Genomic DNA, 19181 nt, shown 5'->3' on the forward strand with positions numbered 1-19181 from the left:
AATAAATGTTTCTAAAGAAGCCTTTCGGATCGTCTTATACTTGGGTAAAAACAGTAGTAAACTTCATGCGTGTTTGACAATTGTTGCACTCTACCTCAGTCATATTGCAGTTTTAATGGCCAGCTGCATATTTTATTTAATGTCTTGACTTACAATTCTTTTTCAACACAATTTCAGTCACAACATTTATGAGTAACTCACACGATTCTGTACTACTTCACCAGTTACGTTTTCATTATTCAGCAAAATACTCTGTCTGCACTACACTGCAAAGCCAGCAACATCACTTACATTTCAAGATGTTCTAGACGGTCGATCTCCGAGAAGGCAGCAGGCGACAGCTTCGTAGCGTGAGTGACGGAGAGCTGCCGCAAACCGGGACATCCGTGGCTGATGGCAATTACTGTGTTATCTTCCACACCGTATCCGTGTGGTAGATCCAGCACTTTCAGTTGTGGCAGTCCTCCATTCCTTAAAAATACAATCGAGTACATAGTTTATGTTGTGTCACATTATTTTGTCTTTATAATGGGGGGAAAAAAATCAGAAACAGCAACCTGACACATTCTGCTTACAATGACAGAACACACCCTGCTCACCAATTTTGATAACTTCAGGACGCTGATCAGTTGCCACAGCAAAGTAACTCTCACGAAAGGATAGGGTCACAACACTACATTTTTTGGAAACATCCACATCAAATGAACCGAGGCGCTATCTGATTTGCACCAAGTACAATTTTAGAACACTAAAAAATAGGGAAATTGTAACTATATTAATTTTCCAGGTATCAAAATTCTAATTTAAATTTGTTTCATATATGTTCGACTGATCACGGACAGTGGGGACTCGCGGATATCGAGGTGATCATTATATAGTATGGGAAAATAAAACTGGCCATAACACGAGAGTAGAGCAACATTGGCAACCTCGATTTGAGCAATAGAGAACCACGGGTCAGAAATGCACCGTCGGGAAGCTCCCGCTGTAGAACAGCAGCCGGTCAGCTGCAAGGATGTGTCTAGTTGTGTAATTTTGTCAGAATCGGTGCTACTGAAGTTGTTAGAATATAAGTTAATTCAGGTTATCTCTACATGACAAAAAAACAAACATGTAGCCTATAGATTTCAGTATTAACAACACTGGATCTTACAGTACCTCATGTCAACTATCTACATGCAGTCCTGTTTCTCCAGTACCAATTAGTATCTTATTATTGACATTACAGTACTATTAGCATAATTGGATTTAACAGTCTACCATTAAACAGTAAACATAACAGAAAATTCGTGTGTCAGGTAACTAGCCGTGGATATGTATTTAAAGTTTTACCAAGTTTGACAGACCAGCTGATACTATCATCTGCAGCTAATTTAAGTAGTAACTGTGCTCAGAGCACACACTTTTCCGTGCTCTCGTCACCGATCAGCTGTAGCTCCACAACGGTGCAGTTATGACCTACAGTTATTCAGAAAATGTTTGTCAATTCTGTGTCCTCTTCTGTGGTCTGAATCGATCAGTCTGGTTGTTGTTCTCTGTCTTTCATATGACCAAACAACTCAGTCATTTATGTCATACAACTGAGTCTGTGAAAATAAAAGTTTCTTAAAATATGTACAGCTGTGGTATGTGTCACGCCAAAGTTTCACCCGTTACCACAGATGTGCCTCGAGATAAAGGCCTCACTGACTGTGGCTGACTGGTACGAGACCTGTGTTCATATTATTTGTTTACTTTGATCCTCAGTCCAGATTCTGCTTTCTGTACGCTTTCTGTTTTTTATTGGCAACAAAGTGTTTTACAATTCCTATTGCTGTCTTCTAGGACTTGGAGAGGGGACTTAGTATACAAGTTTTTAATAATGAACCCGCACCTCTTGAGATGTAAAATAAGTTTGAAGATTAGAACACTTTTGAATCCACCACTTCCCAGTGCGCGCACCTATTGAGAGGAATGTGCCGTTCTCACACGCTGTTGTAATTATGACATCACGTACTATTTTCCTCTGACTCCAACAATGGCTGCAAGTACGTTCACTGGTCAGTACGTTCACAACTGCAGCGATCTGCGGTGTTTCACAGACCGGCCAAACTCTCTACTTTGAAGAGAATGTCCTTCACCACGTAGAATGGAACACTAAGACGAATATTCTAAACACTGACTGTATCGTGTGCTCCTAAAGCACGCGAGTCGGAGCTCATTACCTCCACTGTGTGCGTGTCTGCACACAGTGAAGTGGAAGATATGAAAGTGATCCAACCTTCAAACTTATTTTACATCCAAATGGTAAATTTGCAGACATGGGTTCCTCATCAGATTTGTTCTGCCAAGTCACCTGCACAACCCTTAGGAACCTGCAACAGGAATTGTGAAAATCTTTCTTTAAGCGTTTTTTGGAAACGTGAATATGAAAAACAAAAATTGTCTCACACACACACACACACACACACTCTCTCTCTCTCTCTCTCTCTCTCTCTCTCTCTCTCTCTCTCTGTGTGTGTGTCTCTGTGTCTCTCTCTCTGTGTGTGTGTGTGTGTGTGTGTGTGTCCCCTCTAACTTGCCAAAGGGTTTCTTCTGAAAAACTCTACACTTCTGCTATCTAGTGCAGTGAGAGGCTTCCTTTACTTCATAATATTTACATTAGAACTGCCAGATCTTTGGCTGGTTGATTTGAAGCCACCAAATTTGTGAGTAACCCTGACAGCTGAGAGACCTAACCCCTGCTGGCTCAGTACATGTTTTCAGTAACAAACAGCACACCATACTGTACATATGCAAGGGTAAGATGACCCCAATTTTAAGACGAGCCCCCTTTTATTTGACTGGCTTCTTAAGAAAAATTAATTTTTAACATATTCTTGACCAATCAAAATTACAAACTGTTTTATTGACAAAGTATTTGCCTAAAGAGTTAACATTATACCTGTTCTAAATTTATGCCATTTTAATTGAATTAACTGTGAGTTGTTCTGATGTGATGACCTCAGAATATGGCTGTTTTCATCCAAATACGTGTAGGATTTTGCTTTTGTACAGGTGTGACAATTTTGCGGTGTCTCTCACTTCCAAACACATAATCTGCTCACTGCTCTCTCATTAGCTACATAGAACTGACAGCTGACACATATCCTTTCACACCCGTCATACATCACAGTGAACATCGATAACACTACAGCGGGAAACACACAACTACGCCACTGGCCCCTATGTAGACTAACTGTCTGCTGCAGAAGTTAATACTACTATTGTGTGTTTGTCCAGTTTTAAAGTCAATTCAGTTCTGAATACATGTGCATTCAGGCAAACTGCAGTTTAAACATGGAAGATGTACAAAAAGAGACAGAGTATGTGGTACAGATTACCACTGTTGGCATATCAGGTATCTTATGTGACCTCAGTAAGGCATTTGCTATGGTGAACCATACACAGCTGCCCCTCAAATTAGCTTCTTATGGTGTCCATGAAAAATCTTTAAATTAGTTCAAGTCATATCTCAAAAATAGGAAACAGAGGGTAGTTATACAACATAAGGGCAAGAAAGCTTGCTCTAGTTGGAAGGAAATACATGCAGGTGTACCCCAGGGGTCCATACAAGGCCCATTACTATATAAATGACACACCAGGTAAGGTAACTTCAGATACGATTCTGTATGCAGATGACTCAACAGCAGTAGTCTGCTGTAAAAACACTGAAGAATTAGCACAGAAAACAAAACAGACTGATCATGTGGATTGCTTACTGAAGCAGTTAAATAGTTTTGTTTATGCAATGAGGGTTCCGAATAAAGTAACTGACTTAGCTGTTAGGAAAATTGTGTATCATACATATTTTATATCAGTTGTAAGGTATGGCATAATTTTTTGGGGAGTTGAAAAGGAAGCCACCCAAGAGTGTTCAAGCTACAGAAAAAAAAAATTATCAGAGCTATGACTGGAACAAACCTTTATTTGCAAGCCTTGACTTTCTGACCATTCCTTCCATGTTTATATATGAAACACTTCTCTGAGTTAAGAAACCCACATCTTTTTGAGGGAAATTCATTTACACATACTTATCCAACAAAACACAAACAAGATTACATGTTACATTGCCATAGACAACCATTATCTGAAAATACTGCATATTACATGGCTTTGAAGCTTAGCAAATAAAATCCATTCAAAGATGAAGGACTGTAAGCTAGAATCTACCTGTGCAAACATTGAAAATATTTAAAAAGCCAACTGCTACTACAGTGTGGATGATTTTATAAACAGAGACAAGTAGGAGATAACATATCTGTTTTGTTTTCCTGTTTTTTCTACATTACGTTCTATGTGTATGCTTATGTTCCCTTTTACTGGAGGTATATGTTCTTTTTAAATGTGTCGATACTTGTAAACTATCATGAGAACTATGTATCTAAATATGTAGATGTAAACACATATATTACATTTATGGAAATATGTGGTCCTTGAGGTATGTCCATATTTATAAACTACAGAAACAAACATGAAAAATACTTCCATATGCGTTATTTTAATGTATCTTGTTTTAGGTATCCTTAGGTAGGCACAGAATTATTCATTGATGAGTGACCAATATTTCAATCAAACGACTGTATATAACATGTCATGTGACAATAAAGATGTTGTGTTGGCTGAAGAGTCAACACCGTGTTACGAGAGGAGGCCAAAAGGCACGCATTTTAGCTCACGCAGGCTGGCATAAGGAGGGAAGAACTATATTGACGTGAGATCTGGAACATGACAAGGAATTAGAATTCAGAAAGCGGACATAATTAGTTTGATACTTAACTTTAATCCATTAATGATGAACATTGCTCTTGACGGTACATGATTCACAATATTATCTGTTCAGATTATAGTAACTGAATATGGCACCTTGCTAGGTCATAGCAAATGACGTAGCTGAAGCAGGTCCGACGTATACTAACGGACCGCAGCCGATTTAAAGGCTACCACCTAGCAAGTGTGGTGTCTGGTGGTGACACCACAAAAGATTCTCTTCTGTTCTATTCCCCTCCCCACACTCATCCTAGTTCCCTGCCAAGCTGTTCCCCCACCGAGCCTCGTATAGTGCTGCTCGAGACTGTGGAACGTGTACTACAATATCTTCAGAGTGCAAGTCAGATGTAACAACAATGACAACCACAACCGATACATAAATAAAGTTCACAATCATGATTCGGTCCAATTCTTTAACTATTGCTTACCCCACGATCTACTGACGTCTGTCAGTACTATCTCCTGATGAGTCTCGCCACTATAATTTACAGTCAACCTAATACGATTTATTTTGTTAATTAGAAATCTAATTCTGGATTAATTTTCCTCTCTTCTCATCTGAATGTCACCAAGTTCTAAAGCTGATTAAAAGTTGGTAATGTTTCACCCATTGTTCTAATACACGAACAGCAACTGAATTTCTCACTTGCAATGCACTTGATAAATCCTTCCAGTCTCTCATAATCAAATAAAATATTGATCTGGGGTCAGAATCGAGTAATGTTTTTTGAAGGACAACATTTTCGCTTTTGAATGTTATGTTTACTTAAAAATTAGTATTAATGTTTCTATCGGGAAACCTCGAGACTCTTTCGATGCAAATATCGTTTGCCCGGCCCTGCCCTTCTGAATTCTTCAAAATAAACCTGCACGTGACCTCAGCTAGCAAAGCTTCATCTGTAAATGTAGGATACCCTCTATATACTCTATTAAACAATGTTAAAATGTTAATCTCAGCAGCAATAGTTTAATCTGCCAATATTACTCGATCTCATATTTTCTGAATGGCAAATTTGGAAAAAAAACCTCATCTTATAATCAGGTAAATACAGCAGTTACCTACTTGATGGGTCACTTACGTAAAAGCCAGAGCAGCTGTTCCGGGCGGTATTCGATCGGGGACGGACATCCTGAGTTCCCGCAAGTGCTTCAAGCTTCCGACGGTAGTGAACGCCTCTCTGGCCGAGTTGCGGACTATGTCGTACTCATAAAGTTCCAGACGTTCCAAGCTGTCGGCATATACCGGCAGCAACGGTATGACGTGCCTTTCTAACAACAGAAATGGGGCTCATGAAAATTATTCGTCTTCTGTCACATTTGAGGAGACCACACAAACGGCATACACTATATTCCAATTCCAAATTAAGGGTTCTTATTCTGCATTTGTAACATTTCTGTGTTCGACTGTCACCTTTACATCACTTGCCACTGAAATACGAAATCATTACTATTACCACCACATTAATTTGCATCGAAAGTATACCTGTGAGGGACAGATTGCGTGGGTATACATCAGACATCATGGTGAGTGTCAGGGCACTGGGTACTAGGCCTTCTGTTGGGTACAAAATAGTCTTTCCGCTCCCGGGATTGGAATGACTTCTTACCCTCTCCCTTAAAACCCAAATCCTTTCGTCTTTCCCTCTCCTTCCCTCTTTCCTGACGAGGCAACCGTTGGTTGCGAAAGCTAGAATTTTGTGTTTATGTTTGTGTGTCTATCGACATGCCAGCGCTTTCGTTTGGTAAGTCACATCATCTTTGTTTTTATATATATAGGTGCCTATCGATCTGCCAGCGCTTTCGTTCGGTAAGTCACACATCTTTGTTTTTAGATATATTTTTCTTTCCCTCTCCATCCCCCTTTCCTGATGAGGCAACAGTTTGTTGCGAAAGTTTGAATTTTGTGTGTGTGTTTGTTTTTTTGTGTGTCAGTGCTTTTGTTTGGTAAGTCTCATCATTCCACGTGGGAAAAATATATCTAAAAACAAAGATGATGTGACTTACCAAACAAAAGTGCTGGCAGGTCGATAGACACACAAACAAACACAAACATATACACTAAATTCAAGCTTTCGCAACCAACGGTTGCTTCGTCAGGAAAGAGGGAAGGAGAGGAAAAGACGAAAGGATGTGGGTTTTAAGGGAGAGGGTAAGGAGTCATTATAATCCCAGGAGCAGAAAGACTTACCTTAGGGGGAAAAAAGGACAGGTATACACTCGCACACACACACATATCCATCCGCATATACACAGACACAAGCAGACATTTGTAAAGGCAAAGAGTTTGGGCATAGATGTCAGTCGAGGCGGAAATACAGAGGCAAAGATGTTGTTGAAAGACAGGTCAGGTATGAGCAGTGGCAAATTGAAATTAGAAATTAGCGGAGATTGAGGACTGGCGGATAGTGAGAAGAGAGGATATGCTGAAGGGCAAGTTTCCATCTCCGGAGTTCTGACAGGTTGGTGTTAGTGGGAAGTATCCAGATAACCCGGACGGTGTAACACTGTGCCAAGATGTGCTGGCCGTGCACCAAGGCATGTTTAGCCACAGGGTGATCCTCATTACCAACAAACACTGTCTGCCTGTGTCCATTCATGCGAATGGACAGTTTGTTGCTGGTCATTCCCACATAGAAGGCTTCACAGTGTAGGCAGGTCAGTTGGTAAATCACGTGGGTGCTTTCACACGTGGCGCTGCCTTTGATCATGTACACCTTCTGGATTACAGGACTGGAGTAGGTGGTGGTGGGAGGGTGCATGGGACAGGTTTTACACCGGGGGCGGTTACAAGGGTAGGAGCCAGAGGGTAGGGAAGGTGGTTTGGGGATTTCATAGGGATGAACTAAGAGGTTACGAAGGTTAGGTGGACGGCAGAAAGACACTCTTGGTGGAGTGGGGAGGATTTCATGAAGGATGGATCTCATTTCAGGGCAGGATTTGAGGAAGTCGTATCCCTGCTGGAGAGCCACATTCAGAGTCTGATCCAGTCCTGTCACAAGTGGGGCACTTTTGGGGTTCTTCTGTGGGAGATTCTGGGTTTGAGAGGATGAGGAAGTGGCTCTGGTTATTTGCTTCTGTACCAGGTTGGGAGGGTAGTTGCGGGATGCGAATGCTGTTTTCAGGTTGTTGGTGTAATGGTTTTCGGATTCCGGACTGGAGCAGATTTGTTTGCCATGAAGACCTAGGCTGTAGGGAAGGGACCGCTTGATGTGGAATGGGTGGCAGCTGTCATAATGGAGGTACTGTTGCTTGTTGGTGGGTTTGATGTGGACGGACGTGTGAAGCTGGCCATTGGACAGGTGGAGGTCAACGTCAAGGAAAGTGGCATGGGATTTAGAGTAGGACCAGGTGAATCTGATGGAACCAAAGGAGTTGAGGTTAAAGAGGAAATTCTGGAGTTCTTCTTCACTGTGAGTCCAGATCATAAAAATGTCATCAATAAATCTGTACCAAACTTTGGGTTGGCAGGCCTGGGTAACCAAGAAGGCTTCCTCTAAGCGACCCATGAATAGGTTGGCGTACGAGGGGGCCATCCTGGTACCCATGGCTGTTCCCTTTAATTGTTGGTATGTCTGGCCTTCGAAAGTGAAGAAGTTGTGGGTTAGGATGAAGCTGGCTAAGGTAATGAGGAAAGAGGTTTTAGGTAGGGTGGCAGGTGATCGGCGTGAAAGGAAGTGCTCCATCGCAGCGAGGCCCTGGACATGCGGAATATTTGTGTATAAGGAAGTGGCATCAGTGGTTACAAGGATGGTTTCCGGGGGTAACAGATTGGGTAGGGATTCCAGGCATTCGAGAAAGTGGTTGGTGTCTTTGATGAAGGATGGGAGACTGCATGTAATGGGTTGAAGGTGTTGATCTACGTAGGCAGAGATGCGTTCTGTGGGGGCTTGGTAACCAGCTACAATGGGACGGCCGGGATGATTGGGTTTGTGAATTTTAGGAAGAAGGTAGAAGGTAGGGGTGCGGGGTGTTGGTGGGGTCAGGTGGTTGATGGAGTCAGGTGAAAGGTTTTGTAGGGGGCCTAAGGTTCTGAGGATTCGTTGAAGCTCCGCCTGGACATCAGGAATGGGATTACCTTGGCAAACTTTGTAAGTAGTGTTGTCTGAAAGCTGACGTAGTCCCTCAGCCACATACTCCCGACGATCAAGTACCTCAGTCGTGGAACCCTTGTCCGCCGGAAGAATGGCGATGGATCGGTCAGCCTTCAGATCACAGATAGCCTGGGCTTCAGCAGTGGTGATGTTGGGAGTAGGATTAAGGATTTTTAAGAAGGATTGAGAGGCAAGGCTGGAAGTCAGAAATTCCTGGAAGGTTTGGAGAGGGTGATTTTGAGGAAGAGGAGGTGGGTCCCGCTGTGACGGAGGACGGAACTGTTCCAGGCAGGGTTCAATTTGGATAGTGTCTTGGGGAGTTGGATCATTAGGAGTAGGATTAGGATCATTTTTCTTCGTGGCAAAGTGATATTTCCAGCAGAGAGTACAGGTGTAGGACAGTAAATCTTTGACGAAGGCTGTTTGGTTGAATCTGGGAGTGGGGCTGAAGGTGAGGCCTTTGGATAGGACAGGGGTTTCAGATTGGGAGAGAGGTTTGGAGGAAAGGTTAACTACTGAATTGGGGTGTTGTGGTTCCAGATTGTGTTGATTGAAATTTTGAGGTTTTGGAGGGAGTGGAGCTGGAAGTGGGAGATTGAGTAGATGGGAGAGACTGGGTTTGTGTGCAATGAGAGGAAGTTGAGGTTTGCTGGAAAGGTTGTGAAGGGTGAGTGAGTTGCCTTTCCGGAGGTGGGAAACCAGGAGATTGGATAGTTTTTTAAGGTGGAGGGTGGCATGCTGTTCCAATTTGCGGTTGGCCTGTAGGAGGATGCTCTGAACAGCCGGTGTGGATGTGGGAGAGGAAGGATTGAGGACTTTTATTAAGGATAGGAGTTGACGGGTGTGTTGATTGGCTGAGTGGGTGTGTAGCTGAAGGATTAGGTGGGTGAGGGCAATGGATTGTTCAGTTTGGAACTGGTATAGGGACTGATGGAAAGAAGGGTTGCAGCCAGAGATGGGAACTTTAAGTGTGAGGCCTTTGGGGGTGATGCCAAATGTCAGACAAGCCTGAGAAAATAAAATATGGGAGTGTAATCTGGCTAGGGCGAAGGCATGTTTGTGGAACAGCCATGGGTACCAGGATGGCCCCCTCGTACGCCAACCTATTCATGGGTCGCTTAGAGGAAGCCTTCTTGGTTACCCAGGCCTGCCAACCCAAAGTTTTCATGATCTGGACTCACAGTGAAGAAGAAATCCAGAATTTCCTCTTTAACCTCAACTCCTTTGGTTCCATCAGATTCACCTGGTCCTACTCTAAATCCCATGCCACTTTCCTTGACGTTGACCTCCACCTGTCCAATGGCTAGCTTCACATGTCTGTCCACATCAAACCCACCAACAAGCAACAGTACCTCCATTATGACAGCTGCCACCCATTCCACATCAGGCGGTCCCTTCCCTACAGCCTAGGTCTTCATGGCAAACAAATCTGCTCCAGTACGGAATCCGTGAACCATTACACCAACAACCTGAAAACAGCTTTCGCATCCCGTAACTACCCTCCCAACCTGGTACAGAAGCAAATAACCAGAGCCACTTCCTCATCTCCTCAAACCCAGAACCTCCCACAGAAGAACCACAAAAGTGCCCCACTTGTGACAGGATACTTTCCGGGACTGGATCAGATTCTGAATGTGGCTCTCCAGCAGGGATACGACTTCCTCAAATCCTGCCCTGAAATGAGATCCATCCTTCATGAAATCCTCCCCACTCCACCAAGAGTGTCTTTCTGCCGTCCACCTAACCTTCGTAACCTCTTAGTTCATCCCTATGAAATCCCCAAACCACCTTCCCTACCCTCTGGCTCCTACCCTTGTAACCGCCCCCGGTGTAAAACCTGTCCCATGCACCCTCCCACCACCACCTACTCCAGTCCTGTAATCCGGAAGGTGTACACGATCAAAGGCAGCGCCACGTGTGAAAGCACCCACGTGATTTACCAACTGACCTGCCTACACTGTGAAGCCTTCTATGTGGGAATGACCCGCAACAAACTGTCCATTCGCATGAATGGACACAGGCAGACAGTGTTTGTTGGTAATGAGGATCATCCTGTGGCTAAACATGCCTTGGTGCACGGCCAGCCCATCTTGGCACAGTGTTACACCACCTGGGTTATCTGGATACTTCCCACTAACACCAACCTGTCAGAACTCCGGATATGGGAACTTGCCCTTCAGCATATCCTCTCTTCTCACTATCCGCCAGGCCTCAATCTCCGCTAATTTCTAATTTCAATTTGCCGCCGCTCATACCTCACCTGTCTTTCAACAATGTCTTTGCCTCTGTACTTCCGCCTCGACTGACATCTCTGCCCAAACTCTTTGCCTTTACAAATGTCTGCTTGTGGCTGTGTATATGCGGATGGATATGTGTGTTTGTGCGCGCGAGTGTATACCTGTCCTTTTTTCCCCCTAAGGTAAGTCTTTCCGCTCCCAGGATTGGAATGACTCCTTACCCTCTCCCTTAAAACCCACATCCTTTCGTCTTTCCCTCTCCTTCCCTCTTTCCTGATGAGGCAACAGTTTGTTGCAAAAGCTTGAATTTTGTGTGTATGTTTGTGTGTGTGTCGACCCGCCAGCACTTTCATTTGGTAAGTCTCATCATCTTTGTTTTTATATATATATATAAAATAGAGGGAAACATTCCACGTGGGAAAAATATATCTAAAAACAAAGATGACGAGACTTACCAAACGAAAGCGCTAGCACGTTGATAGACACACAAACAAACACAAACATACACACTAAATTCAAGCTTTCGCAACCAACGGTTGCTTCGTCAGGAAAGAGGGAAGGAGAGGGAAAGACGAAAGAATGTCTCATTTGTGCTGAGCTACTACCATAGGAGTTTTGCTCTCCCAAAATCTAAATCTAGCTCTATGCCAATTAACTGTACCAGAAAGATGAAAAGTGGGTTCATACAAAAAATATAATAGCTCAGAAAAAATGTGCACCTCCATTTCTTCTAGAATTCCTGTGCAAAATTCTTACCTTTTGGTGTGGTCATCAGATGCAATGCTTGCAACAATTCCAGTGTGTATGATTTCTGATGCAGTCAGTTTCCGAACTCACCATATCTCGAGTTGAAAGGTTTTAAGTTTATTGTTCACTCGTGTCACGGATTTTCTAGGGCGCCTTTTGTAAGTTGCACAGATACCTTTGACATCTTCACTCTATGTGCAAGGATGACACTCACTTTTCCATTTGCAGATGCACCAATTTTCTGTGATTTTCAGTGGCACTCGTACATTTGTTTACTGGCAGGCAGCTCTCTGTCAAATTGTTATCAAAATACACATTTCACACTAACAGTGGACTCCGATTTTGCTAATTGCAGCACAGAAAACAAATGCCTCCGTGGTGTCTCCATTTTCCTACGAATGAGCAACAGCAGCACTGCACCTTTAATTGAACTTCTATGTCAACTGCTCAAAAGTTTCCACTTTTCTCTGTCTGGAGTTGCATTTCTATCCTTTATAGTATGTAAAAGATTAATCCCAGAAATATGCCACTCCTCTTTGAATAACCCTGTATTTTGGCAAGTGTAGTCCTTTAAAATGACTGTCGTGTATGAGGCACAGACTGACAAGCCACAGTGGAAGAGATGCGCCGCACTAGCTCCGAATACGAGTAGGTGCGCGATCGAATGCCGGGCACTCGCGGACAGGCGATACCGAGAGGATAACCTAGGCACGTAAAGCGCCGACCCAACTGATTTTTGTAGTTCAGTTAGGCCCTGATCAGTTTGTGAGTTCACCACTATGCAACTTTACAAATCTTAATCTGAGAATGCAGCATTTGCAGTGAACTTTGTGTTTCAGTGTGAAGCTCGTATCTCTGCCTCAAATCTGTTCCTCACTACAGGATAATAACCAATACCAAGCGTCATTGCTTCTGCTGCTGCTGCTGCTGCTGCTGCTTCTACTACTACTACTACTACTACTACTACTACTACCACTATTATTATACAGTTATATCACAACCATCATCGTGTATCGGTATTTATCTACATAATTTAATTACATTTTTGTGAGTTCAATGTATCATTACAAGATATGAAATATGCACTTGTGCTGACATGAATGCATGAACAAAAGGTGTTTATGGTTTTCTTCTCTTCCCCCCCCCCTCTCTCTCTCTCGCCTAAGTGTGAGGTTTACTTTGTTCAGATACTGTTGCCCCATGTGTCAGCGTTATCAACCATCACTGCAAATACATGTGCTCACTGAACACTATCTACAGAAAATTCTATACTGTATTTTTTTTAAATTTTGAGTGCATATTCCACAGGGAGTTATTTTTGTGTGTGCATAACAATGAAACAATGACAGTCCAGGCCACAGTGGTTCCTGATAATGGTTAATTGTGGACAACAGTTAATGTATCACAGGTAAAGGGACTCTGAAGTGTGTAACTGAACTGTAGTATACTGAATTTTTACATCCAAGTGCTGGGACCAGCTCTTGACATACAGTTAAACCCCTGCTTACACTTTTCAGTGGAATGACACACACACACACACACACACACACACACACACACACACACACACACACAAAGTGTAAGTTGCAGGAAATTGCAAAATACAGGAAAGCATTGGAAACAAACCAAGTAAAAAATGAATAAATTTATCTTACTGTCATTCTCTTTATATTGTTCAAAATCAGAAATTATAACAATCTAAATTTTGCCTATTTAAAAAAAACTGAAATAATTGTTTTTGCTTCTTTCTAACAGCAATTTGTTGTATTCTTTTGTTAAACCACATTAAAAGAGCATTTTAATTCTACTGTCAAACTTATTACCGGTAATCATTATAAACCTATGGTAAATAAAACTTGTAACACAATATTGGTTGAAACATTAATGTTGGGAGTCTTTAATAAATGGAGAACAACAGACACAAAATCATACAGCTTGTTGTCGACAAGCAGATCACACGGTTCAGGAACATCCTGGGCGAGGAAGAGGACGGAAATTGCAACATTATGGAGCATCTCGAGGAGGAATATTTACGTCTGACACTAAGTCGTACCGACATAAGACTGCGTGCCTCGTACGGATTCATGTATTTTACACTGAAGTAACAACAATTCGTGAAAGCTCGTTATAGAGTGATGTCTTGTTTGTATAAATGACTGAAATTAAATCAAAGCTGTGGTAATACAAGACAATGAGCAGAAGGAAGGCTGCTACTACAGTCAATACTGTCAGGTCACGATCATCATTCGGGAAGTGCCTCAGCGTGCTTTCCCACCCTTCCAAACACTGCGTACCTATAAACAGGTGGCTGTGGCCAAACATGATGACAATGAAAATCTCACTTACTATGCTAACGCTGTCTGACACGATTATTAACTTTGTGTATAGTCTCCATTTTCTGCTTTGTTCCGAGGTTGACTTTGAGTAGGAATACAATGCACTTTTTGCAGATATCTGCACAAAAAACAAAGTCAAATGTTGTGATAATGTCAAAGAAAACTTAAAGGTGCGGGAAATGTCGTAACACGGAATCAGTGACGACAGGAAAGTACTGAATTCAGAGAATGTGACTCCTGATTGTAATGACAAAAATGAATATAAAAAGCAAGAAAATGTAAAATGTGAGAATGTAAACACAGTGGTTTACTGTATTTATTTTTGGGAGTTTAGCATGACATTCACACGGTCACACTTTCATATGCGAGCTGCTGTAGAAAGCCATTTTTGCCAAATGTTTCACAATAAAATTACATAGTACCAAAACATATGTTCCACTACAAGCTTGCACAGTAGCATGCACAGTCCCCTCACATACGAGTTGCCAAGTTTCTCATACTGTTGCTACTGCGCAGCAAAAAGTAGAAGAGAAGTAAAAGATGACAGAATATTGCTGATGTAAATGGGAAAGTAATGGGCCCAGAATTGTGCCCTGAGGGATAAACATTTCAAAAACTTCCTCTTCCACAGGCTGTGCATACGCAATCAATCGACAGTGGCATATGTTAAATTATAAGTCCCCATTCTGAAATGACACAGTCTACCCATTAATTTCACTACGAAGCCCCATCTACAGACTAATGTGAAAAAAACTGAGAAACCCAAAATGTGCAATTGAGACAGGTCTGCCGGGTACTACCGAATCACACAGAACTGAACTGGGCACAACTGTTAAATACAGCGGCACTATTAGCTACGAGTGAAAGTAATTACGTAATAAACGTGACAGAAGATGTTTGAAGACATAGATATGTTTACTGAACTAGACCTAGCTTAAAAGCACTGTAACAATAATTAGATGTCTCCTTAACATTTTGTATCTCATGTCCCTATGTATACATAACGGTGAAATATGCCAAATGTCTTTTACACAGTGTGAAAAATACCGAACATACGAGAACAGTATTCGTCGAGCAAAAGTTGGCTCGAGTAAAAGTTAGACATTCGTACGAGGAGAGATAATAGTACTCACCTCGTTCCACCCACCGACCACTTTATTCGTAAGCACTTTAGGGTGTTCTTCTTGGCATTCAGAAAGTACTTCAGATCATCCGTATCGACAGACATACGTCCGAAGTCAATCTCGACCAGTCGGGGGCACCCGTCACCCAAAGGTCTCAGCACACAAGGACGCAGCACGCAAGTCGTCCCCACGTATCTCTCTTGCAGACACAGCACACGGAGGTGCTGCAGACGCGACACCGCCTCTGAAAATTTCTCGGTCTTCAGTAGCTCATCGGGTGCCGTCAGCACGTGTATCCCGGAGCACTGCTCGACCGAGTTCTTCACCGTCTGCAACCGCACACTTCCTGTAGTACAGTAACACTTCTGAGCTAAGGAGTGGGATACACTGAAACAAAAGAAGCACTATTAATGGTCGTTCAAACAGATGCTTTCTGCCTCTTCTGAAGCACCTGACCAATTTCCAGCAACAGAAGTTGCACAGCAGCTAAACAGACGGCCACAGAGGAAGTCAGTAACTGCGGTGAACGAGAGGAAAGCACCCGCACCGTCCACGCTCACCAAACTGACTTCCTATCAGCTAACAGGTGTCCTCCCTTCTGATGACTCCCGAGTCAGTTCGTATTGTCGATGTCACAGCTGCTCGCACCACCGTGTGTCTTTTTTGATCCCAGGAAACACTCTGAATGGCCTACATTTCAGAACAACTGAACTCTACTCTTCTTCCTTGTTGTTAATTGACTATGTGCCACCCCAGTAATCATATATACATTGAGACAAAGTAGTTACTGGGCAAAAGCTCAATGGATCAGAATGGAAATACATTAGTGGAGTTTCCTCAGTTCAGAAGGAGTTTTTCAGTAAAAAATGCTTACTACCCAAAAGGTTCATTTAGGTCCATTATGGTTTATTTAATGTTTTTTTTTTTTTTTGAGTTGTTTTAAGCTGTAATACGATACCAATGCAACACTTGACCAACATTATTTTATAAAACAAACTATCACATACAAAAACGGCATTAAATGTGTGATTACATATGAGTTAATGTGTTAATGTTCAGCATGTGAACAAGAAAAGGTTTAGTAAAGGTTTGAAATTATGTTTGAAGTGTGCTGAAAGTCAATGGCCATCCTATTCATCAAACGCTGGAGGAGTATTATTCGGATAACTTTTTTCTGTTTTAAGCAAAATGCAGTCTTTCAAACGTCTCAGTGCTTACGATTAAATATCTCCCTGGATATCACAAGATATGTTTAATTCAGTTGACGAAAGGAGAAAATATAAAAATCCAGCAAATGAAGCAGTTGAAGGGAAGTACACACATCTAAAAAATGAGATTAACAAAAAATCCAAAATGGCTAAGCAGGAGTGGTTTGAAGACATAGGATACAGAAGTATATATAACCCAGTGAAAGATAGATACCACCTGAAGGAAAGTTAGAGAGACATTTTCAGAAAAGGAAAGCATCTGTACAAATAACAAGAGGCCAGATGGAAAACCAGTCCTAAGCAAGAAGGGAAAGGTGACTGGTGGAGGGAGTATGCAAAAGGTGTACACAAGGGAAATGAACTTGAAGGCAATATTATGGTAAAGTAAGAGGATACAGATGAAGACGAGATGGGAGATACGATACGATACTGCGAGAGTCGAAACGAGGCCCCTAGAATAGACAACATTCCCTCTGAACTAATGATATCCTGGTATGTAAGATATATGAGACAGGTAAAGTACCCTCAGACTTGAAGACGAATATCATAATTCCTATTCCAAAGAAATCAAATGCTGACAGGTCTGAATATTACCAAACTAACAGTTTCATAAGTTCTGGTTCCAAAATAATAGCACAAATTCTTTTCAGGTGAATCAAAAAACTGGTAGCACTCAACCTCGGGGAACATATTTTTGGATTTCAGAGAAATGTAGGGACACCCGAGGCAATACTGACCCTATGACTTACCTTAGAAGATAGATTAAGGAAAGGCAAGCTTACTCTTATAGATTTTGTAGGGTTGCAGACAGCTTTTGACAATGTTAAGCGGGATACATTCTTTAGTTCCGAAGGTAGCACATGTAACGTGTCAGGACCAAAAGGTTGTATACAACTTGTACAGACACCAGGTGGCAGTTACGAGTTGAGGGGCACGAAAAGGAAGGGAGTGAGACAGGGTTTTAGCCTATCCCCGATGTTATTCAGTCTCTACACTGAATGATCAGTAAACAAAACTACAGAAAAAATTGGAGTAGGAATTAAAGTTCAGAGAGAAGAAATAAAAACTTTGAGGCTTGCCGACGACATTGTAATTCTGTCAGGCAACAAAGAACTTGGAAGAGCAGTTGAACCGAGTGGGTAGTGTCTTATAAAGGGAAGATAGGATACAAAGTAAAACAAAGGTAATGGAATGTAGTCAAATTAAATCAGGGGATGCCGAGGGAATTAGATTCAGAAACGAGACACTAAAAGTAATAGATGAGTTTTGCTGATGAGGGCTTAAGTAGAAAGGATATAAACTGTAGACTGGTAATAGCAGGAACAGAGTTTTTTAAGAAGAGAAATTTGTTGACATGAAACATGGATATAAGTGTCAGGAAGTTGAAATGTGGTGCTACAGAAGATTGCCAAAGATTAGACGGATAGATCATATAATTAATGAAAAGGTACTGAACAGAACTGGGGAAACAAGAAATCTGTGGCATAACTTGACTAAAAGAGCTCAATGGTTGACAGGACACATTCTGAAAAATCAAGCAATTACCAGTTTATTACTGGAGGGAACTACTGGGGGTAAAATCATAATAAAATAAGAGAAAGCAGAGTTCACACAGAAAGATTTAGGTTTGTTACTCCTGCACGCTCTTCAAGAGTGGAACGGTAGAGTGGTAGCCTAAGTGTGGATCTATGAACTCTCTGCCAGGCACTTAATTGTGAATTGCAGAGTAATCGTGTAGATGTCAAAGGGACATACAGAGTGTACATAAAGTCCAGGAATACTTTCAATTATTTATTGTGCAAGAACTAAACATTGTACAGATGTCATACATATTGCATTTTGAAGAGAAACTATGAAAGTTTTTTGTACAAAAATTCGATGTGCAAACCACGAGTGGTTATCAAATTCTTGCCGTACCTGTCCCAGCACGGCATAGTCGACTGTGGCAGTCGCTTCCCGTATTCTCTCCCAGAGCTCTGCTACATCACGTGATAAAGGAGGTACATACACCAGGTCTTTAATGGTCCCCACACAAAAAAGTCACACGGAGTGAGATCTGGCGATCAGGGAGGCCATTTCGTGAAACAGCTGTCCCCTTCTGTAGCACGGCCGATCCATCGATGCGATAGCTCCGTGTTCGGGTACCCACGAACTTCACGACGAAAATGGGGTGGAGCCCCATCCTGCTGAAAGATGAACGGAAAGTGCGATTGCATTCGAGGCATCAGCCATCGCTGCAACATGTCCGGGTAGGAATGTCCAGTGACAGTGCTCTCGACCAGAAGAATCACCTGTACAGTTTTCGACATGACGAGGCACAAAAAAACACTTACCTTTGGGGAATCACGCTCAAATTCAATGCATTTGTGTGGATGCTTTGTAGCCCAGATTCGACAGTTACGCCTGTTCACTTTCCCATCAGTGTGAAAAGTAGCTTCACCGCTAAAAATTTAGCGATCAACAATGCCATCCGCATTCTCATTCAGTTGTTGCAACTGTGAACAAAACTCAAAATGCTCATCTTTGTTGTCGCCATTGAGCTTCTGCACTAACTCCAATTTGAACGGTTTCACAGACAGCTTCTGTCGCAGGACTTTCCGCAGTCATCGGAGCCATTTCGAGTTCACGGGATGCGTGACCTACCAATTTC

General features: G+C 42.2%; 1 protein-coding gene across 2 annotated transcripts in view; it reads right to left on the bottom strand.

Annotated features, from left to right (window-relative positions):
- The window catches only part of LOC126483796 (uncharacterized), a 92087-nt gene that overhangs the window by 25008 nt on the left and 47898 nt on the right, over positions 1–19181 (bottom strand). For both annotated transcript variants that reach the window (XM_050106973.1, XM_050106974.1), the window contains exons 4-6: positions 15333–15652; positions 5868–6053; positions 292–471 (exon numbers count right to left, since the gene is read on the bottom strand). In XM_050106973.1, the coding sequence (XP_049962930.1) occupies positions 292–471; positions 5868–6053; positions 15333–15652 (686 nt within the window). The remainder of the gene's footprint in view (positions 1–291; positions 472–5867; positions 6054–15332; positions 15653–19181) is intronic.

This window comes from Schistocerca serialis, chromosome 6 (genome assembly GCF_023864345.2).
Source record: "Schistocerca serialis cubense isolate TAMUIC-IGC-003099 chromosome 6, iqSchSeri2.2, whole genome shotgun sequence".
In the NCBI taxonomy this organism is placed as follows: Eukaryota; Metazoa; Arthropoda; class Insecta; order Orthoptera; family Acrididae; genus Schistocerca; species Schistocerca serialis.